This window comes from Neodiprion virginianus, chromosome 4, assembly GCF_021901495.1.
Source record: "Neodiprion virginianus isolate iyNeoVirg1 chromosome 4, iyNeoVirg1.1, whole genome shotgun sequence".
Lineage (NCBI taxonomy): Eukaryota > Metazoa > Arthropoda > Insecta > Hymenoptera > Diprionidae > Neodiprion > Neodiprion virginianus.
Window position 1 is genome coordinate 2,530,794 of NC_060880.1, and position 21,642 is coordinate 2,552,435.

The 21,642-nt window shown below is 40.3% G+C and overlaps 5 protein-coding genes and 1 non-coding gene across 7 annotated transcripts; 2 read left to right on the forward strand and 4 right to left on the reverse strand.

Annotated features, from left to right (window-relative positions):
- Positions 1-897: 897 nt before the first annotated feature.
- LOC124302698 (mutS protein homolog 4-like) lies at positions 898-6,471 on the reverse strand. The gene is made up of 18 exons (XM_046759110.1): positions 6,349-6,471; positions 6,077-6,230; positions 5,926-5,996; positions 5,702-5,850; positions 5,434-5,627; positions 5,241-5,362; positions 4,892-5,115; positions 4,606-4,800; positions 4,330-4,516; positions 4,108-4,247; positions 3,937-4,040; positions 3,639-3,858; positions 3,443-3,544; positions 3,229-3,342; positions 2,927-3,135; positions 2,664-2,856; positions 1,742-2,556; positions 898-908 (listed from the first exon to the last, which is right to left on the reverse strand). Coding segments are annotated over exons 1-18 (3,297 nt in total). The 5' UTR covers positions 6,452-6,471; the 3' UTR covers positions 898-907.
- A 396-nt stretch (positions 6,472-6,867) lies between these two features.
- LOC124302313 (60S ribosomal protein L3) lies at positions 6,868-10,281 on the reverse strand. Its single transcript, XM_046758339.1, has 8 exons — positions 10,163-10,281; positions 9,570-9,762; positions 9,301-9,469; positions 8,834-8,969; positions 8,303-8,489; positions 7,873-8,075; positions 7,332-7,487; positions 6,868-7,111 (listed from the first exon to the last, which is right to left on the reverse strand). Exons 1-8 carry the CDS (start codon positions 10,163-10,165, stop codon positions 6,911-6,913), a joined length of 1,248 nt encoding a protein of 415 aa, XP_046614295.1. The 5' UTR covers positions 10,166-10,281; the 3' UTR covers positions 6,868-6,910.
- LOC124304181 (small nucleolar RNA U43) lies at positions 9,841-9,916 on the reverse strand. The gene has a single exon (XR_006908081.1). It is a non-coding gene; the product is annotated as a small nucleolar RNA U43 (small nucleolar RNA).
- A 31-nt stretch (positions 10,282-10,312) lies between the features above and the next one.
- On the forward strand, positions 10,313-11,360 carry LOC124302314 (NADH dehydrogenase [ubiquinone] 1 beta subcomplex subunit 10). The gene is made up of 4 exons (XM_046758340.1): positions 10,313-10,500; positions 10,619-10,754; positions 10,844-10,983; positions 11,138-11,360. The coding sequence occupies exons 1-4, from the start codon at positions 10,419-10,421 to the stop codon at positions 11,248-11,250; spliced, it is 471 nt and encodes a 156-aa protein (XP_046614296.1). The 5' UTR covers positions 10,313-10,418; the 3' UTR covers positions 11,251-11,360.
- Positions 11,361-12,649: 1,289 nt separating this feature from the next.
- LOC124302967 (serine/threonine-protein kinase fused) lies at positions 12,650-16,789 on the forward strand. Of its 2 annotated transcripts, none has more exons than XM_046759592.1 (9): positions 12,650-12,889; positions 13,011-13,124; positions 13,231-13,376; positions 13,551-13,730; positions 13,849-13,993; positions 14,091-14,284; positions 14,486-15,657; positions 15,735-15,910; positions 16,172-16,789. In XM_046759592.1, the coding sequence occupies exons 1-9, from the start codon at positions 12,779-12,781 to the stop codon at positions 16,238-16,240; spliced, it is 2,307 nt and encodes a 768-aa protein (XP_046615548.1). In that variant the 5' UTR covers positions 12,650-12,778; the 3' UTR covers positions 16,241-16,789. The 2 variants fall into 2 exon arrangements, with proteins under 2 accessions (XP_046615548.1, XP_046615547.1); XM_046759591.1 differs by having other exon boundaries at positions 16,130-16,763.
- Positions 16,790-16,885: 96 nt separating this feature from the next.
- On the reverse strand, positions 16,886-20,013 carry LOC124302978 (zinc metalloproteinase nas-14). The gene is made up of 6 exons (XM_046759610.1): positions 19,845-20,013; positions 19,489-19,731; positions 18,680-18,862; positions 18,306-18,608; positions 17,398-17,531; positions 16,886-17,236 (listed from the first exon to the last, which is right to left on the reverse strand). The coding sequence occupies exons 2-6, from the start codon at positions 19,628-19,630 to the stop codon at positions 17,060-17,062; spliced, it is 939 nt and encodes a 312-aa protein (XP_046615566.1). The 5' UTR covers positions 19,631-19,731; positions 19,845-20,013; the 3' UTR covers positions 16,886-17,059.
- Between the last annotated feature and the right edge of the window lie 1,629 nt (positions 20,014-21,642).

The window sequence follows — 21,642 nt, forward strand, 5'->3', positions numbered from 1 at the left end:
GAGTGCCGAGTAAGCGATGGTTACCTGTCGCGATGCTCATTCCACTATTAGCAACGTGTAAAATTTCTAACTTTAAGCAAGCTACGGTAAATGAAATTGCCAAAAAAATAAAAATTATTCGGCTGAAAGTCAAGCACGTTGCGATCGTGAATGAGCCTATCCACTAAGAAATCGAAGATTTGTGTAACAATTGTTACCGCCACGCCACGTGACTGAGGAATCCCAGGGAAATACCCGTAACCTAACACATGCAAACTCACCAACGTTGCCGAGAAAGAGAAAAGTTACTCGGAAGTCTCTGCTTAAATCTGTAAAAAACAAAACAGAATATTGGAATAAATTTAATACATTGGCTTTTCAGTTTAAAAATTAATTATTACTGTTGTCTAGTTCAATATTAATGCATTGCATGTTTTGCAAGAACAAAAGTTCGGATTTATATGTACCACCTTGAATTATCAATCAATAATTAAAATAACGATTCGTATTCGTAATATAAGTACCTCAACTGTGGGCTGCTCCACACTTTTACTTGTAGTAGTCTTGCAGCATCTCGGGTTCACTGATGAAGCGACGCACTTTTTACACAATTCAGATCTTCACTTATCTCTTATTATGCAAAAATCCGCACCGCAGTAACACACGATTCTACACTCGCTTTTTGTGCTGTAACTGTCTGTTTAAACCGACCGAATAAACTTAATTGCTAGCAATGCAACTGCGCATTTGCCGAAAATCAGCCAAAATAATAATAAAATGGACACTCGACGCACAGAGACAAAAATAGAATTCACTGAAATCAGAAGTTACACAAAACAATGGAAACTCGCGACACGTAATTGACCTTCAACGTTCACAGGATGTTTTTATTTTAGTAACTCTGTTTCTCTGCAGGCTACACGATGCTCCTCGTGTATTACTCACAGATGATTATGGTGGAAATTCACAGATCGAACAACGCGGTCTGAATGTTGAACTGATACTAAGAACACGTAATCTTTCTTCGATTGCTCGGAAACGACTGATGCCGCACGACGCTCAGGAGAAATTTAAATCTGTTTTCTGAAGGTCGGAAGATAATAATTCCCTCCCCCTCTCTGTCGCTCTACCCATGGAGTGGGGGGAGCTGCACGCGCTTACCTGTTCTTCTCCCTCTCGTGGCCATTCGATGGGTAGAGCGACAGAGATGGCGAGAGAATTACATAGGGGAATTATTATCTGCTGTCCTTTAGAGAACCGATTCGAATCCGTTCACGGGACGCGTACACCGTTGTTTACACTCTATGTATACATATCTATACCTTTGTGGTCTCAACGGCCGGGTGAAAACACCACGTAAGCTACGGGCAACGTGATCAAATATTTGGAGCATCGCCGTAACATGCGACGTCAGTGGAAGTATGAATTCTCCGACCACTTACGGATATTTCCTGTCTTGAACGGGATTTTCTCAACTTTTCAATTTCACAAGGACGACGTTATGTTACCAACGTTTTGCATGCGATAGGTGTTGCGTATGAAGAACTTTTACCGGCGTGAACAGCTGCTTGGTTGATAATACGTGAAACTGTTAATACCCCCAAAGCCGGTTACGCAAAATAACCTTGCAGAATAAAATGACGAGAGAAATATGTTATTCAAATTCATAGTATTTACTTGTTTAATATCTAATAATGTTCCTTCATGTTATAATTTAATTAAATATTTCAGTAATAACAGAGAAGTATTAGGTCTTAGTAACTACTGATGCTTGATATTTTTAATTGTAACTGAGCTGGCAGTTCGTGAAAGGATCGAGTTGTAAAATTGAAGTTCTTGAAAATTCTCGCCCTCGATTTGTCTAAATATCTCTGCCTCCTTTCTACGCGCGCTAATTTTCGCCATAATAGTATCGGTTGATAACTGCGATACTAGGTCTATTATTGACGGACTTTCACTTTTGTTTGAATTTTGAGGTGAGAACTCGTACGGTTGTTCATCAAGTTTTATTGTTGGTGCCGGAGAATGAGGTGGTTCAATATTTTGCGGGTTTGGGAATGAAGTAATCTGTCTGATGGGTTTTGATTCTTCTTTCCAGGAATATGTCCTCAGTCTTCGCAAATCTTGTTTTCCAAAATCTGTCACAATTTTTCCTTCCGTAAGGCAGATTGCAGAATGAGGCATCTCAATCACTTGAGACTTTTTACTTGGCGAGGGGCCTAGTGAATTGGTATTCATTACAATATTACTTGGTCCTGCTTTTGGTTCCACGAAAGATCTCTGGGCCATTAAATTGCCATCTGATGCCGGAGTGTCTAGAAGTCTTTTCTGGCGAAGTCTGTTATATCTCTCTGTAATAGAAAGCATAGAGCTCTGGGCAGAGCCTGTATTTTGGTCATTGCATGAAGAATTCTCTTGCTCAGAAATGGAAATGTTAGAATTTTCAAGTCTTCTAACACATTCGAGAACTGTTTTCACATTGAACTCGCCATCTTGAATAAGGCGGTGGATTTTTGAAACCTCGTCGTAGCATATCTTCCCTTCTATATTCACAATTTGCTGACTTTGTATCACGGGCTGCAACATGATGTCAATTATATCCAATAATATTAACACATTATATCAATATCATTGAATTGCTAAAAATGGTACAAATATATTGTAGCTGCTAAATCATCGATTACTTTAGTTCCTTCTCTTGACTTTTGAACCAACAGCCGTGCGTGTTTGACTATTGAGATACGAATTCCAGAAGTCTCAGCTAATGACAGCCCATAATTTTTTGCGAAAATGATTCCAGGGTTTAGTTTGTGAGTGTAAATCAGTCTCTGCTCTGTAGAGCCTTCCACAGGCCGGCACATGGTTCCAAAATGGTAGCTGCAATATATAATATACAATTAAAGACTTGTTCTAGACCACAAAACTGAAATTCGGCATTAATATTTACTTCGTGACATTAGGATATAATTCGGCTAGGAGAGTTAAACTTAGAAAGTGTGTAGTGAAGAACACAAATGCTGATGTATTCAGTAGTTGTTCGCAAATAGCAAACGCAATCGTTTCTCCTTCCTCAACGGTTGTTCCTCTGCATAGCTCGTCTATTATCACAAGTGAATTGGATGTTACTGTTTGTAAAATATACTGCGTTTCCTTGATCTAGGGAAATTTAAAATAATTTTTAGAAATACTTAATAATGTTTAGTATATTCATTATTACTCTGTAGTTTATATTATAAATTACTCACTCACCTCTAGAACAAAACTTGATGCATTGCATTCGATGCTATCTTCAAAACATAGTCTGCAAAAGATTCGATCGGTTATTCGAAACTCAGCTATTTCTGCTGGCACATAACATCCAATCTGTAACAAATATAGATACGTACATACAAAGAATGTACAATTTGAGACTTTATGAAAAATAATTACATACATCATCGCACGTTTGAATGAGATAAATTACCTGTGCCATTATCTGTAGCATCACAATTTGCCTCAAATAAACTGATTTCCCTCCCATATTAGGTCCAGTTATTACATTAAAATTATGTGTAGGTGACACATTCTACAATTGACAAAGAAGATTAAGTATTATGCAGATATTTCCAGCTGGCTGCTCAAGGTAGAAAGTGGGTACATTTTACTAGTTGGTAACATACCACATCATTAGGAACCGGAACACCAGTACCAGTGAGATCCATCAGCGGATGCATGGAATTTTTCAATTCGGTTCTTGAGCCAAACGACGGCCTGGTATAGTTGGAAAGTGAGCTTATACGTGCCAGTGAGACTATGAGGTCGAGCTCTGCTATGTCATTACTCAGCTGATACAGACAACTGATATGTTCTCTGATATCATTAAGGACTCCTTTCAGCATACTGTGGAAAAATGAGCACATTAAGGATTATTTTGATACTTTTTGGATTTCTTTTTTCATGGTTTATAGAGCAGCTTACACATTGCTCATTAGATGGAGTTCTTCGCAAGCATCTTTACATCGTTGACTCAATACTAGCAAGGCTTCCGTTGTCATGAGATAACTATTCTTATGCTTTTGCACCTGAAAAAAATAGAATGTTGTAAAGTCAGTAATAAGCTTTATAAAACAGAATTATGCAACTACTTACTTCTATAAATATACGTGGTAGGTTTGTGATTTTAATTGGTCTATACTTCGGGGAATCCATCTGTATATGATATCCGAGCGAAGCGCTACATCCTAATATCAATGGTAAATTATACTTCAGAGCCAGAGTCTCAACCATTCCTGTGGAAAAATAATATACTTCCGTTCAGCAAAGAGAAGGCACAAAGTTACTAGACCTCTGCTACATGAGATAAGGTACAACCTTTCATGTCATCTATGAGTTCGCAGTAAGCTTGCCGAGCGATATCTAGCATGTCATTTAATCCGCTCTTCAGAGCAAAGCAGCGCTGCATGGTTGAGGTATTGAAACCTGCCACATATTGCGCATCAGGTTGTAGAACTTCCAGAATCTTATCCATCATCAAGTCATACCGTTTATCTTTCAGATTCTGGTTTGTCAATAATGAAACAGGTAGGGAAATTTGAGTGTGCCTAAGATTTGATGTACTCTATAGTACGTAAAGAAGACGCTACGAACCTCCAAGACTTTTCTAAAAAAATTCGCCTTTGTATTTCGGAGAGCTGTATGCAGCAAAGGAATAACTTCCAAAGTAGTTTTTAGTGAAAGTACATAGTTTAAGTATTTTTCCGCACTTGCTACATTATCTTTCTGTGGTGAGTTCAGACCGACAACAAGGAGCTGATCAACGTTGCATAATCTTCTTATATGAGACTGCGGATGATAATTGTTACAATTATATTGACAAGGAGTGCTGCGGACATGTTGCAAGGTGGTAAAAAAGAAAACGTGTAAATGCTTATACCTGTACAGATATCATTAACGGATTATCCTCAACCAGTTCAGAGACACAAGCTTGGCGATCTTCGATTATACGCTTATTACAAGAGGGCTGCAAAATTGAGGCTCGCAGGTATCTTTTACCTCCTGGAGTCAAGCATCTGTCCATCATACCTAGCAGCGTGTATTTGTTGAAATTTTTATCATGTGTTACTAGTTCCAAGTTCTGAGCACTGTCTATGTCTATATCTGAAGGATGAGTAACATGTATAAATAATACACATATAGATATTTCACAGCAATAACGTAAGGATTTCCTGAGGTGAGCCATGCGCACACATGCACTGAGTTTAGGGCAAATTTGTTTCAAATACCGATAACAGTTGTATCTTGAGAACTCTGAAACTCGACGTACATTGACTTCTCCACGTATAAAATATTCTGCGTGTACTCTATATACTTTAGCAAAGCACCAGCGGCTGCAAGGGCATAGAATCTGTAAAAATGACGTTAAGAACAATGAGAAATGGCAGGAATATTATAACCGAAAATTTATAATCTACAAACTTCTGCTTCACGTATATTTCCACGGAAGAATATTCGGGGGCACATAATGTTCTTATGCGATCCAAGCCGTCTGTATTACTGAAATGCTGTCGTGAAACAGCAGCGATATTGAGTCCAGGAAACTTATCCCTTATACACTCGTAGAGATTTCCACCAGTCCCGCTCTTCCTAATCATTGTATCCGGCATGATAATCTGTGAGGCATATTGCGCTGCATGATGCTTGGAAAATTTTGACATATTATTCTCATAGCAAACGTGAAATTTACTTCGATCGGTTTGAAGAGGAGAACTTTTGTCAAGGTTTTCATATAGGCATGACGATCGCTGATCTGGGAAAGAATTAGATGTGGGTGCTGCACGTTTACCACAGCAATACCCACTTCCCCCCTGGCGTCTCCACGGCCTTCAGTGATCGCTGTTAAGAAAGATTCATGTATGAAAAGTAAATAAGTTCCAAAAGAATCATGTTGTGCGTAGACTGACGATATACCGATAACAAATGGTGAACCTGCTCCTGTCGTAGGTGTTGACGAGCTTCCAGTGACGCCGGTATTATAAGGTCTGTAAATGTTCAAGAAAACTGGTCACCATCTATCAGTGATATTATTACAACTGGATCTCCGTGCATGAATTCTATTTACGTCGAAATCTTTCGCTGGCTGCTGCGAGTGACAGACGAGGAAGATGTACTTGATTTACGATTATTTTTGGCCGGTGTTTTTAATGCAGCCATTTTAGTGTTTACAGTATTGAATCCATTTGATCGAACAGGTTGTTGTGAAGCTCCATAAAGCTCTAAAAACGCAAATATATGTTTTACGTACATATACGTATTTGAAAAGGATCTGAAAGGATAGCAAGTTTGCAATAATTATTTTTTATACTTTCTGGTGTAGATTGTAAAAAGACTTACGATATTTCGGAAATATTTGAAGTCCGCGATCAACTCGAGTATTCTGTCTACCGCCTCTTCCTCTCGATGAATTGACCGATTTTCGTTTATCTACAACGTTCATCTCAACGTTTGATACGACAATGTAAGATTCTTTTAAAAATTAATCTTATACCATCACTTTTCATTGAAGATAAACAAAAGACGCGCACTTCAGACAAACTGACTAATTGCAGACTTCATACAGATAAATTAATTTTACAACGAAACTTTCGCTTGTTTTAGCGCGTGTACCACCGTTCAAATATTAATTATATATACTAACTCAGTATTTGGTTCATATTAATTAAGTCACTTGAGCTTCATTCCCAAAATTATATATTATAAATACGAACAGGATGCTGAAGGAGCATGTTTGTTTATTTCGCTTTCGCAGCCCAGTTAATGCATTTCCAAGACGTCAAAGTTATAGGAGACGCTGAATGGAAAGCTGAAATTAAGACTAATTATAAATAATTCATACAGATTGGTATATTTTTAGACGTTTTTATTGATTTTTTCAGCAACAATAATACAAGTTGAATTACTGCGTTGCTGGCGCTGCCGGAGCAGCGGCAGCAGATTGAGCAGCTTCCTCGCGGATACGATCCTTCTTGAGCTGACCCATGAACGAAGTTTTGTCTGCTACAGTCTGGAATCGTCCGTGACCAAACTTGGAGCTTGTGTCGATGAATTTCAAGTTGATCTTCTCGAGTGCAGCACGTTTGGTGTGAACGAGGAGTGACTGCAAACCGAAATTAATACAATATTGAATGTATGGATATAATTTAGTGAGAAAATTGACCAGATTCGTCTATTCATCTCAGGCCTATCATTAAATATCACGTAAGTGTCATAGTGAATATTTGGCTCTATAGGGAATTCATCACAGTTGTCAATTTTCTTATGTATTTTTGTATTTTACTCTATAATTTTAAGCAAATGAATCCAATTTGTATACACACCTTGCGCAGAGTAATGATGCGCTTCTTTGGACCCATGCAGCATCCCTTCAACATGACGTAGTCATTGTTGACTTCACCGTAGTGGGGGAAACCTCCCATTGGAGTAATTGTTTTCTCAGTCAGATCGTATTCAGTGGAAGCATTGTTTTTCACAACCTAGATGAAACGATGAAAACATTCAAAATGAGTAAATGAACACTAGTTTTGCACACTTGCTGAGATATTTGCAAGCCCATATTTTCTAGATGTGAAAGTTTGTAGCTTAATTGGGAGACCCAAAGTGCAAAATTTGTTCTGCATCTGGTACTATGATCAAGCTTCCATTTATCTTGGCTCTCACGATTCTCAACAAATTACAACCTTGAATTAGCATAGGGATACAATTTGTCTGTGGAGCCAACGAAGGTTAATAAAGCCCATAATACCAATTTAATGAAAATTTAAAATAGACAACCTCAATAGAATAGTGAAATAGAAAAATAATATCACTGTTGCAAAGGGAGAATACACTTTATAACTTAGTTAAATATGATAAATTCACCTTTCCATCCTTAGTGTGGATGCCCTGTCCGATACGGTAGATTTTCTTGTTCATTTCAGTACGATGATGATATCCCTTCTGACCAGCACGGGCAACTGTGAAGGAAACACGACTCGGATGCCAGGCACCGATACAAGCTACTTTCCTCAAACCCTTGTGCGTCTTACGAGGAAGCTTTTTCGTGTGCCAACGAGACGTAACACCTGAAAACATAATTAATAAAGATCCACGTTGACTTGATCAATTGCATGGACTCAGCTAATTAGATAGCCTAAAATAAATGTGGCCACAGGAGTTTCAGTAGGAAGGCAGCATGATTGTATCTTCAATAGTATCAGAAAAGCACATCATGTTTTTTCATCATTACGACCCGCTTATACATTGCCAGTATTAAAGCACAGTGAATGAATATATTAACTTGGATACATACCCTTGTATCCTTTGCCCTTCGTAACACCAATAACATCGATCACCTCATCAGTGGCAAAGACATTGTTGACAGGAACTGGTTTCTCGAGATGCTCCCGAGCCCATTGAACTTTTTGATCGATGGTACCACCGTTCAGTTGAATTTCCATGATGTGAGCCTTCTTTTGACGTTGCTTCAGCAGCTTCATCTGTTTATCACGTAAAGGTATAATCATTATAATCAGGGTCCTGGGAACTCAGCAGAAAAAGGATTCATCACAAAAGGACTGTACCAGACATGGTTTGCCTCAATGGTCATGGCCCAATGGGCTCCAAAGAGTTTATGGAATATGTCGTGCCTCCATACACTCTGCAAAGCAGAGGACAGAGTTAATATTCGACGCCGCGGTAAGAACCAAACTGCACGAGATCAAGCAGCTCCGCACCGCATTTGCTAAGAATCCAGCGCATTTCTGCACGAATTAATAGCAATGACGTCGGCCAAAAATATTTAGATTAGAGTAATGTTCAATACTATGAAGGGAAAAATTACCTGAGTGTGGGCGATGATGCGCACAACCTTGCAGTACTTCACAATCTTCTTAAGATCCTTCTCGATTGATTTGCGACCAAGATCGTCCTGCCACTTCTTTGATGCCTTGGTGAACGCCTTCTTCTTGCTCTTATACCTATACAACAGCAACGGGATTCCTAAACATATTGTACGGAGCCAGTCTCATCATAGCGAGAGGAGACTGGACACCTTCTCGGAACAACCCCATGCATAATGAGGATTACGCCAGGCGGCTGATTCCGAATATTACTCTCATCTTTCGAGTGGAGAGCTGGGGTAGAGCAAGTAGAGTATAATGCACGTCTAATCACAGAAGCTAAAACTACATACCGCACTAGTAAAAAGAACAGTGTTGACTTGATGTTTTCTTTTTGCATTACTTTGATATATCAAGCTATCTAGGGATCCGGTAACTCAAAATGTTCAGTCTACAATCAATCGCATACCAATTCTTGTAGAAGCGGCGACGGCATTCTTCTGAGAGATGCTCCGCCCAAACAGTAGTCAGAGCCCTAAGACCATGAGGAGTTTCGATGTATCCAACAACACCAACAACAATCATTGGTGGAGTTTCCAAAATAGTCACAGCCTCGACAATTTCCTTCTTGTTGACCTCTGTCAAAAGCAAATAAACATGTCGTTGCAGGATCAGAGCGTGAGGGCTATGAATTTGCTCCGTGATTACGGAAGGTTGAAAATAGGGTAATCGACTCACTTGATCCCGGACGATCAGCTTCTCGGACAACATGGGTCATGCCAGCCTTATAGCCTATAAAAGCAGTAAGGTGAACGGGCTTGGTAGGGTCATCCTTGGGGAAGGCCTTTACTTTTCCACGATGCCGTTGAGACCTCTTCTTGGGGTAGAACCCCATAGACCCGTGTCGGGGCGCGCTGAATTTTCTATGAGACTGGGGGCAAAAAATGAAAAATACAAGATTAGAAGTTGCAGATGGCCACGTGTGACGGGCGTTTTGTTAGGGAATAAAATTCTCAGACCGCCCTAGAATAATATCATCAGGGTTAATCAGTTTAAACCATAAACATTGAAATCTAAATCATCACTGATAGGAGTAGCATTGCATCGAAAACGCCAAAAACTCTCGACGAGCCAAGGGACGCGACACGAGGTTCGAATTTTTCGAAAAATCTTTACGTCGTTTTGGATTAACGGTAGGAAAAAAATATTGCACTACAATTACAGAGAAACCTGTTCTCAGTCACTCGATAAGTTAATTAGACGCAGGCGATGCAGGATGCCACAGATTTTAACGGATTATTTTATCACCGACGGACATCAACCGTACTCACCATCGCGCTGACTGCGTTGAAAATGGAGGATCGTACGTTGCGGATTTCTGTTTTATACCGCAGTGATGACGGCAACTATGGAGAAGCCTCGATATTCGATTTTGGAATTCGAACGTCAAGTCGAAATGGAAGAGACACACCTCTCGATTACTTGACATCGATTCACTGCAGTCGGATCTAAATCTCTCTGTCGTCTGCCTCGCACTTATTTTGAGAACATTGTTTGTTGTAAATAATAATTAAATAATTGTCTAATATGGCAGAGGAACGGAACATTGTCATCGCATTTGCTAACGCGGTATTCAATATTCTTGACGGACCTGTCACCTTTTTCCGAGGTATTATCTAATCACTTCTTTTAGGTTATGATACGAAAATAGCCGATGTTCCGAACGACCGCCCGTGTCTTCTCAAGCATGTATATCTCGATGATAATTCCCTGATTACGAATTTTAGAAAAAATTGTTGTCCCAAATCAGCAACATTATCCTTGGTACCACCAAAAATTTCGCCGTGTTCCAACCATTGATGAGTGTTATATGGATGATCCAGTTTGCTCATACGAAGCAAACATTCAGTTCAAACGAGACAAGTAATTATACCGAGTTACTGGTCATTCTTTCTGGGTAGCTTCTTCCTATCAATTGTCAAACTTGGCTTTGTTTCTCTCTCATATTTCAGACTGGTTGAAAGCGATATCATAAATATTCTAAGACAACGTTTCGAGGATTGTACTTTATATGAAGGACATGACCAAGCGGCCAAATGTCGGCATCTGTGGGATCAGTACAACGAAGCTTCTACGAATTGGTTTATCAAGTGTATGTTGAGTATTGCGCCGACTTATCTTACTTGTTGAATCTTCTGTACTCTGAACATCTAATATCGAAGAATGGTTTCTTCAGATTTTCAGGGATTCTATATCTCCACTGCACGATACTGTACACATAGTAAACATTATTATCATTTTTCCAGATGGTGACCTTGGTGCATACGGTCACACACGGGACGCATTAATGAAACAAAAACATCGCATGATTTGGGAAAGACGATATGGTCCAGTTGGAACTGGAATGAATCGCGAATAAAAACTGAAATGAAAATACATTTTATAGAGTCGCGAAAAATCGATATTGTAGATAATTATACACAATAAATTAATAAAAATGATCATGAAACTTTTCTGATTTTTAAACAACAATGTAATTGCTAATCAACTCAATCTATCGCCAATAATTCCAAGCGGACTGTGAGATGTATCTTGAAGAAATTTATTGAATGTATGTAATACACATAGAGGTGTTTCTTTTCTATCTATAAACCGTTCAAACATCATTCGTAAATTCTGCTTCAGCTATGTGGTTGCCGCGCTTTCTTCCGTATGCAGCTAGAATATACCTATATTTACAAATTTTTCTGAGGTCGTTGCGCTACCGACCACTGGCTCTATTATTCAGCAGTTTTTTTTTTAAACTAGTATTGTATCTCTACATTCCTACATCATTCCTACATCTCTGATGAAAACAAATATTTTTTGTCAACATCAGGCGCACGCTTAAAACCACGGACTCTAGGTATAATGCAGTATACAAAATAAAGTCTGAAGAACATCCGCATTGCTTTTATGTGCAGTAACATCCGCGCCTTATACTGCAGGTGACGGCAATTTGATAAACGTGACTCACGTGATCAAGAATGCGATCTGAAATTAGCTCTGAGTGAAATTTGAATTCGAGGAGAAACCATCAAAAGAACGGCGCACGCACTTCGACTGTTCTTCGACGCTGCGGAATCCAGATCGCATTTTTCGGGGTGAATCAAGAAATCTGGGTTAGTATATTCCTACTAAATTTATAATAGGTAATCATATCAGATAAAATAGTTAATTTGGCTTTTCTTTTACTGTTTCATTCTTGCAAACTCTTGATAAATGTGTGCTTGTATTGTTACTATGATTGTGTATTCTTCGGCCAGTTAATTAGAGCAAGTTTGTTTAGTCGGTTTCGAATGTATAAAATTATCGTTCGTCAAATGTTTCAGTCAACGTTTCAATGTATCTTATATTATGCCTAAAAGCTTTCAGTCATCTTGAGATTGCTCCCGAGTAGAGTTTTCACTAATGATAACTGTTTTCTGATGAAATAATGCTTCGACAATCATTCATCTATTGATTGAAAATCGACGACTGAAAAAACCGTTACAATGGAATCCGGACTATGTGGTAATTATGTTTCGATCAATTCGCCGAAATTTTCACGGTCAACGAAGGGCTACCGGCTGTCTGCGTCGAACAAAAAAAAATCCAGCTGAATCAAAAATTAGCAGAGATGGGTTTTTTCTGCCAATAGTATTAATCATTGTTCATTAATTGATTCTTGATTATTTGGTGGTCGCTACACCCAATCATATCGCCTCTATAAGACTTCGGCAGAAAACGGCGGCCAAAATGGCGGCGCTCGACCGGAATTGATCAGGGTAATTCTTGGCACGTGGATTGTATGTTGTTTTGAATCGTGTCGGACGTTTGAAACATTGACACGAGCACGTACAAAAGGTTCTCTGGTCTGAGGTCATTCGAATGACGGTAAACTACGTCTCCAATCGTGCGAATTCGACATGGAGAAGTACGAGGTACTCGGTCAGGTCGGCGAAGGATCTTTCGGGCAAGTCTACAAGGCCAAGAAGCGAGCGGACGGTGAAGTTGTCGCTTTTAAGGTTATCAGAAAGGTGAGCGCGTTGTTTCCATTTTCAAATTCTCAGCTCCGATAGGTTTCGACGGTTACACACACGCGCACACGCACACGCACACACAATAGAGCTTACGCTATAATTAAATTTGTATATGCAGCGCGGTCGTTCGCTTAAAGAGCTCAAGAGTCTGAGACAGGAATGTGAAATACAACGTCACCTCCATCATCCAAACATCATACAAATGTTAGATTCTTTCGAGACTGAAAACGAGGTGAGTTACTCGACTTTCATGCCGTTTTGAGATTTACTCTTCTTTCGGAATTATAACACGCACGTCAATTATCGATCTTCAAACCATTTTATGAATGTATCTTTAGATCGTTGTCATTACGGAATATGCTGACAAAGAGTTATATGAAATATTAGGAAAAGCTGGCCGCTTGTCAGAGGAAAGAGCCCAAGTTATTGCCTGCGATCTTGTCTCCGCACTTTACTACTTACATTCAAATAGAGTGCTTCACAGGTTTGTGGATCAAATTTTTCTAATTTAAGGCAGGCGCGACAGAGTCGATCGCATGTTAATTTACCGACACCCAGAGTTCTTTCTCAGTGTTTTAGAAACAGTTGCTTGACACGAGTTTTGACATATCTTGCGGATTAGTCGCCAATGCATTATTAAATCTAATTTTTATTTCAGAGATTTGAAACCCCAAAATGTTTTGCTTGAGGCTAACGGTGTGGCTAAATTGTGTGATTTTGGATTTGCTCGAAGCATGAGCACCGGCACACATGTTCTCACTTCGATAAAAGGGACCCCTCTTTATATGGCTCCAGAGCTAATTGAAGAATGTCCATACGACCACAACGCTGACTTATGGTGCGTATCAAATATCAGTGACATCTGATGCTGTTAAAAATTATTGGGAAACGAACAGAAGTTAGTTTTGTACCTTCAAACTCGGACAATGGATTATATTTTTTTTATTGATGTACAGGTCCCTTGGCTGCATAGTTTACGAGCTAGTGGTTGGAACGCCTCCCTTCCAAACAACTTCCATATTACATTTGGTCAGACTCATAAGATTTGAGGCAGTCAAGTGGCCAGACTATATATCAGAAAACTGCAAAAGCTTTCTGCAGGTGAGCATTTTTTTAATACCTTAAAATTGGGTTACCAAATATTCTTATCTAGTAACTCATTATAATTTCTGGAGGTTTTTGGTCTTTACCTATTTAGGGTTTGCTTCAAAAAGATCCCTCCCTGAGGCTCACTTGGCCAGATCTTCTGAATCACCCATTTGTCAAGGACAGGATCCTGATGGTCGGTAGAACTGCTCCAACACCGTTCACAACTCCCTTGTCCGCGAGTCAAGCACGAGCTAAACAACAACAGCTTCAAAGTCTCGCCATGCGTTCCACTAGTCAATCAAAGTATGATTTTTTTACTAAAATTTATACCTATTATAAACAAAGTACTATACGAAAATTTTGCAAGGTTTTCTCAAACTGAAAAATGTCTTTTTATCAATATATTGGATTTCTTCTGTGATATTTCGAGCCATATTGGGCGGAAAAAATTTGTTTAGCTAAAATTTGATGGTTCGACTTTCACAGTTTCATGATATTTTACAGAGTTCTGGAAAAAGCAGTACAAAAAATTCAAGAACAAGAACGCAAACTAAGGGAACAGCGCCACATGACTTGCGTCTCTCAGCCCCGATACCCAATTACACGTGGATATTGTCAAAACCGGCAATGTCAAATTTTGTGTCGCAGTGAACCTAGTGGATCGGATTCCAGTGCCAGTGTTGACGTGCTGCTTGGGAATCTGAGCCTAAGGGCATCTTTGCGGAGCGATCTGCTTGCCGCAGATCACACGCTGTGCCAGAATGATTGCCCTAACACTAACGTTAGGCAAGCTTCCATCATGGGGACACTTGAAACTGCGCAACCGATGAAGACGGACGAATTCAGAGAAAAATCTACCTCCCGACGGACGTCTAAGGACAATAATTCACAGGCTCGGGGTGATGGAGCGAGTGTTTGCCACAGAGATACATCTGCAGTTGAACAACTGCCCGGTGCCGATGGTGATTACAAGCAGAGTCGTTTGAGTTTCGACTATGATCAAGAATTTAGTGTAGATATAGCTAACAAGCAAGTCAGACTTTCTGACTGGGATCCCAGGGCGGTTGAACAACCTATAGAAAATGAGGAGTGGGTGGCTTTTCTACAACGATCAATGGAAGAAGTGATGGATGGAGAGGTCGTGTCGTTGCTGCAGCAAAACTGCGTTTCCGTGTTTGTTTCGCCTCTAAGAAACCCAGCCGCAGGATGCCGGGTCGTCGAATATGTCGCCTGCCTCTTGTCCCTGCCTTTTGTCGTTCCGATGAGTGCGGAACGCCTGAATAAAATAAAACAAGTCTATCTGGACGTCAGGGTTGTCCCAAATCTGGTCTATGCAGTGAAGCTCTTGATGTCGGAACGCCGAGAAGACTCGAGTCCTTCGCCGACCGGCGACACGCGGTCAGCTGCCACTTTGTCAGCGGACGAGCTGCAGGCACTTGAATGTGTGATGTTGATGCTGTGCAGACTTGTTTACGTTCAGGAGCAGTTTCTGACGCAGCTTTGCGATGCTATTTACATTGTAAACGGTATGCCTCTTCTTCAGCAGCTCATCACTTTGGAGAAACGGAAGTCCAGGGTCGTTGCCGACCTTGTAGCCATATTCAACAACGTTCTCAGGTGTCAGCCTGAAAACGCCGAGTTGGTGGAAAGAGTCGTCCTTCGCACAAAGACACCCGGTACTTATCCAGCACATAGTTATTTTACCCAACCTTTTTTTCCCAATGCGCAACAGTAATCGAATTCTAACTTACAGTCGAACAACTTAGCAAGCTCCTCACGCACAGACAGAGCGTTCTAAGGGCAAGAAGCTGCACGTTGGTCAGATTACTTGGAAGGTTCAGCTGCAGGGCACTACAGCAGGCCTGGGGTAGGCCACTTAGAAATCTACTCGAGAGTCTGACACTAGACAACGAAGAAGTAGTGCGTAACGTGAGTATTATATTTAGAGAAAAATTTATCTAAATTCTCCAGGAATCAATCAATATCACGTGCAACTGCTCTGTCTGGTTTTCTTTTTCTGTTCGTTCACCGTCAATTGCGTTCTTATAATTCGTTTTTTGTCCAAAATGCACATTAATTTCGATTCCTCATAAAAGATTCTTTATCGAAAAACGATGAAAATTATAAACCTGTTTTGAGAAAAATCAGATGAGAATACATCGATTGCTGATTGGAACCGCTCGTTTGCAGGCCGCTGAAGATGCGGTTAGTGAGTTGAAGCAACTGCTGTATTACAACCAGCAGAGTCCAACCGGTTAACTGCAATACGTTCATCATCATAAGTATCATTAAGACGTTCTGTGTTTCCGTTCCAACCTGTGCGACATGGATCTATTTTCAGTGAGTTTTTAATTTTTTTTTATTTTCTTTTACAGTTATTTTCAATTGCATTTCAAATTCAAGATCAAGGGTGCTTTTCTTCGATTGTTATCGAGCATTAATTACGGCGAAATACTTTAATTTCTGGAAAGGTTTATTTAGCGAAAAAGTACATCATAATAATGTGCTTATTATTTTTTATCCCATCGTTCTCAAAAAAAATAAGTATAATTTGAAGAAGAACATAATTCATGGTTACTGTAGCAATTTCTGCCGACGAAAAGATCAAATAAGCTTTACGCCGATTTTTCATACTTTTCGTATTACCGTAAAATCGTGATAGGAGTAATCTGTATGTGATATGAATTTCGCGCATTGATTATATACATAAACATTTACACATAAATTAGCTTTATCATTAGTGAATTTACAGGGTCATTTATTCGTTGCGGAACACCGGGTTCGACCGACGCAGTCGTTCTTCCTGACGCATGCATAATTAGTTCCCTTTCTTACCCGGGTCTTGCGTTCAGCAACGCATAAATGACTCTTTATGATGTATGTATCGAATTCGTCAATTGCGAATTTGATTTAAAAGATATTTATATTTTTTTTTACACAAATCTGAATAGAATGCCCTCGGTATTTTACTATCGGTGGAAATTATTGTCTTCCGTTATTCTCGCATGTTTCCTGCTTTCGGTATGAAAGAATCGCCCATCAGAATTACTCTAATTTGAGCTACAGAGCCCACAAGAGTCAGTCGAATAGCCAGCCAAGTATATTTTTCTCTTCGCTAGACTCGCTCGTGCTACCAGATTCGCTTGAACTCTCCGAAGACTCGCGCGCTTTGCATTCCTCTTCGTACATGCGGTCGATTTTCGCGATGTCTTTCTTCGTCAATCCCTTGCGCTGGCCAAGCTTTACCTCCTCCTTCTGTAAGGAAAAAAAGGATTTTTTATTTTTGTTCGAATTTGTTCGAAAAAGAGTCTAATTAATATCGTCCCTGAGGTGCCTAACCGTAGGCAATTCATAGTTCTTGCAAGCAAACTGTGTGCCTGATCTACCGTCAAGCGCGTAACAATTTCAGTTCTTACTATTGGTGTGATCGTGGGCTGATTGTTCTTCGAAAAAGCGTGCGAGCTATAGTGCATGATGCTCTTGTAGTCATAGGGGATTCCGAAGTCGGTTACTGTCTTGTTGTCGTATTTCTTGAAGTTGTGCTCCTTGCCTTAATGAAAGAAAACTTTTTTATATCGCAATTTATCATGCCAAGAGGCAAATGAATGGGTATAACCGTCTGAATCATGAGTTAGGAAATGAGAAAACAAAAACCGTTGTAAAAATCTTCAGCAATGTTATTTACGACAATGATGGTGGACATGGATTAAACAACATTATATTATGTTATAGAAATGAATCTGATCGAATTCGAATAACACAAGCCAAGATGTCAACAATTTGACCAAAGGTTTCATAATCAAATAATTCAAGATGAACCTTCGTTTTTAGGCTCGTTTTACCCGCCGATCAAATTTCCACAAATTGTCTGAAAACCAACCAAGAAACCTCAGATTATAGTATAATCGTAACGTGGCAATGTAATTGTTGACAAAGATTTGTTGTACCGTGCTTTCGAAAATCTATTTTCATCTATGGTCGAGGTGATTTTTTGTGAAATTTGTAACTGGTGATATCTGCGGCGAAAAAAATAAGCCCTAAAATATTGAAAACACCAGAGTTAAATGATCACACTTCGACCAATCGAATCGTAAAACCTTTTTTCAAATTGTTGTTATCCCAGCTTGAGTGTCCTTAAAATTCGCTGAGATTCATTTCGATTAATGCATAGTACGGATGTCGTTTCGTTCATTCATCATTGGTGTAAATAACACTACTGCGGTGATTGTTTAAACGGTCTTCCTCTTTTTCAAAATCTAATTTCGGATCTTGGAGGCGATTAATCTCCGGCGTCAATCGCTCCAAAGGATAACTCTGATCACACCTTCCTGGATATTATCCCAATGTATCTCGACCCAATCGTCCCTGTCCGCGGCGCTCTGCTGATGGTAGAAACCGAGCGCGTGCATCAACTCGTGGACCACGATCCCATGCCTTACGCATTTCGGGTTATTAACATTTAGGACTTGCCCCTGTCCGTGCCGACCGACCATCGACCAGCATCCCGACTCGGTTCCCCTTATCGACACGTAATCCTCGTCGGATTTCTCGTAGGGTCTGAATCGCAGGCAAGTTCTCTCGTGATACTCGGCCAGCGCTCCCTTGATCACCTCGACGCCCTCCTTATCTACGATTTTGTATAATTAAGAAACTGCGCAATTATCATTATACAGGTGTACCGTAATATAAGCCTTTCACCGAAATCCTCCTCGTGGATGTGGTAGGGAATCTCGCCACGCGGCCACCGCGCCTCGGCTTCCAGGAGTCCGTTTTTCGCGATGTCCCGTCCCTCGGGATGGACCATGATGTCACCCTCGAAGAGACCGCTCAGTTCCCAAAGATTCTGCGTGTCATCCGGCTTCCAAGCGTCCATTTTGCGACCTTTTTTCCGATAGAATAAAGAACATGTGACAACAATAAACCCTTACATAACGCGACCATATTTCACGCGTTTTTCCGTGCATATTTTCCGAGCAGAAAGTACTCGTTTCTAATTGTCAGAATGAGTCTGCGAATGCACATGCGCGGAGTACTGAAAAGACCACTTTTAAGTCCTCGGAGTGTTGAAAGTGGTAATTTCTGTACTGCGCGCACGCGCTGTCGTGAACAAATCTGACATTACGCTATTCTAACTTCAATTTCGTGTTTCGCTTCAAAAACGCGTAACATACTCTTGGTACATAAAAAATCGTGTGCAACAAGGAGACAACCGCCATTTCGCCTCGCGTGTTTGCAATATTCTTCTTTGATTTCAGCCACGACTCATATTGCAAACTTACGCTCGTCCCGAAAAACCGACTTTGCCTCCTAGTTACAAAATATACTATTCCCTTGAAGGAGAGCTAAGTTGCGCCGGCAGATAGGCAACCGAAGTTACACCTTACACGCAGTAAACGTAATCCGAGGCGTAACTTCGGTTGCCTATCCGCCGGCGCAATTTCGCTTTCACAAAAAAACCATTCATTATACGCTCTAGACGCATATTACCGGGATAGAAAATTATCCACCTATTTCACTGTGGTCGTAGTCCTTGGCGAATACTCCGACGAAACGGGGCGACGGCGGTGTCCGGGATTCTTGGGATTCGCCGACGGAAGCAGCGAAGCATAAACCGATCGCATGCAGCGCGATTAAAGCCGTTTTTCGCATCTTTCGCTCGGAGAACGAAGTTTGAAAAATAAGTTTAGAGACCCGCGCTTCACCCTGAGATCGTTCCGTGATTCCTTAGGTCGCACTGCACGCTCGTCGTCCTGCCTCGTGTATTTATGGTTACCAAATTGGGCCGCGCTAACCGTCCGATCAGTTCCTTCCTTCCTGTTCGCGGGGTTTACTCAGTCAGGGCCGTTAGAATTCGAATACTTACCTGCCCGATAGATAGTCAAAAACTAGTCGCTGGCTCAAGGAAGTCACACACTCGCGATAAAAGGTACGCTCACACGTCTAGGACCGCCCGTGGAATACAAATCGCGAATCCTCATCAACGTTGCGGGCAAAGTGGCCTAATTACGAGTCCGATACGCTGTGCATGTACCTACACTGACAGCCTGAATCGTATCTTTGTAACGTCTTGACTTAATGTTTGATTAAAGTTTCTTATCGTTATTTGTTGTTTGGATCCCTGTTGTGAAAATATCCGTGCCTGTCCACGCTATTTGTACATGTTATATACCTAAAAAAGATTAGCGATACAGTCGGTGAAAATCTGTAAATGGTTGAGAATTTAAAATTTACATACATATAGACATGAAATTGTTTCTAGCATTGTAACCAGGGATTTGTTTTTTTTTTTTTTATCACTGACACAGAATCTTTGGAAATCTTATACGAGTACATTGTACGTTGGTACATTATATACTGCAGTATAACGAGTAATTTTGATATTAAGGTTTCGAATTTTGAATTACTGATTTGAAAACATATCCGGACTTTATTTGTTGCTCTTGTTGTTTTATTCAACGAATTAGAGCTTCGGTATACATTAAGTATAGATATGTGTATAATGAATAATACAACAGACCAACCCAAATCGTTTTTCGCTGCACGCATCATGGACGCGGTATGTACCGTATTTCGCGACAATAAAAACTGGCCGAAATCATACGGCTCCGCATCGTGAAATTTATACGTCGCTTTACACCTTCGCATGCTTAACTAACACACGCGCGTGCATGTAGGTTCGGGTATACATACCTATCCATATACTTATAATCTTGCACGCACCGAATACGCTGCATGGTTTCTGATTTTAGAAATATGACAAAACTTGAAGTGCGACAGAGATACAGATCGTGATCGAAGGCATGATACAAAGCTAGGAAAAATAGTGGCCCACATAAGCGTGCAACAACAACAACAAAGATAACGATCATTTCTGATGTATGAAATTATTTTACGGCCTGTAGAAATGTGTACATAATGGAATGTGCTTGCACGAGAGGTGAGATCCGACAATAGTCGATGCATGACGACGAACTGATAGATGATCTAGAACGATGCGATAACGAAGCTATAATAAAAATAATTTGAGATAAGAGAAACAATGGGGAAACTTGAAAGAGAAATCTGATTAAAAATTATTGGGATTAGCGATCGAGAAATAAATCGTTCCGGCTGTTACGTGACATTTTCATGCTTGATCCGATCGCGATCATTTGTATGCGCGTAGAGGGTCGAGACATACATCCTTGCCGAGTAATGAAGAATGAAAGAGAAAAGAAATTGATGGACGAACGGCGGGAAAGAAAGAAAGAAGAACAAAAAAACGCAAGGATCAAGGAGGGACTTATTGTTAGATTCGGGCCTCACTCGAGAGGCCCAATCGACGGGGCTAAGAACAAGAACCGATCCGGCTAGAATTTAGGCTATGAGGAGCCTCCTGGTGAATCTGGAACAGTGAGTTCGTTGCCCTCGCTGATCGGTTGGGCCTTGTGTGTGTGTGTGTGTGTGTGTGTGTGTATGGGCCGTGTATCCGCTTGTTCATATCGTGCGTGTGTGTTATTATTATTATATATATATATATACATACATACAATACGTAGTTACATACTTGCATACACATATGGTTATAATCGATGTACACGTTGCAGCATCGATTTTACCCTGGTTAAATACGGCAGTAATGCGATACGTATACTGCGGAGTGGTTACCGATTTGGGGAAAA

Bases quoted from the DNA above. Each gene is read 5' to 3' on its own strand.
- LOC124302698 (XM_046759110.1), bottom strand. From the start codon at position 6,451: ATGAACGTTGTAGATAAACGAAAATCGGTCAATTCATCGAGAGGAAGA. The intron at 3,859-3,936 runs GTAAGCTGCTCT...ATTTTTCCACAG, and splicing joins CTCCATCTAATGAGCAATGT to TATGCTGAAAGGAGTCCTTA. The intron at 3,545-3,638 runs GTATGTTACCAA...TGTCAATTGTAG, and splicing joins TTCCGGTTCCTAATGATGTG to AATGTGTCACCTACACATAA.
- LOC124302313 (XM_046758339.1), bottom strand. The intron at 9,470-9,569 runs GTGAGTCGATTA...TGCTTTTGACAG, and splicing joins AGCTGATCGTCCGGGATCAA to AGGTCAACAAGAAGGAAATT. The intron at 8,490-8,833 runs GTAATTTTTCCC...CGTGATAAACAG, and splicing joins GCATCATCGCCCACACTCAG to ATGAAGCTGCTGAAGCAACG.
- LOC124302314 (XM_046758340.1), top strand. From the start codon at position 10,419: ATGGCAGAGGAACGGAACATTGTCATCGCATTTGCTAACGCGGTATTC. The intron at 10,501-10,618 runs GTATTATCTAAT...TACGAATTTTAG, and splicing joins ACCTGTCACCTTTTTCCGAG to AAAAAATTGTTGTCCCAAAT. The intron at 10,755-10,843 runs GTAATTATACCG...CTCATATTTCAG, and splicing joins ATTCAGTTCAAACGAGACAA to ACTGGTTGAAAGCGATATCA.
- LOC124302967 (XM_046759591.1), top strand. From the start codon at position 12,779: ATGGAGAAGTACGAGGTACTCGGTCAGGTCGGCGAAGGATCTTTCGGG. The intron at 13,994-14,090 runs GTGAGCATTTTT...TTACCTATTTAG, and splicing joins ACTGCAAAAGCTTTCTGCAG to GGTTTGCTTCAAAAAGATCC. The intron at 14,285-14,485 runs GTATGATTTTTT...GATATTTTACAG, and splicing joins CGTTCCACTAGTCAATCAAA to AGTTCTGGAAAAAGCAGTAC.
- LOC124302978 (XM_046759610.1), bottom strand. From the start codon at position 19,630: ATGCGAAAAACGGCTTTAATCGCGCTGCATGCGATCGGTTTATGCTTC. The intron at 18,863-19,488 runs GTGGATAATTTT...ATCGGAAAAAAG, and splicing joins CTACGACCACAGTGAAATAG to GTCGCAAAATGGACGCTTGG. The intron at 18,609-18,679 runs GTGAAAGGCTTA...ACAAAATCGTAG, and splicing joins CATCCACGAGGAGGATTTCG to ATAAGGAGGGCGTCGAGGTG.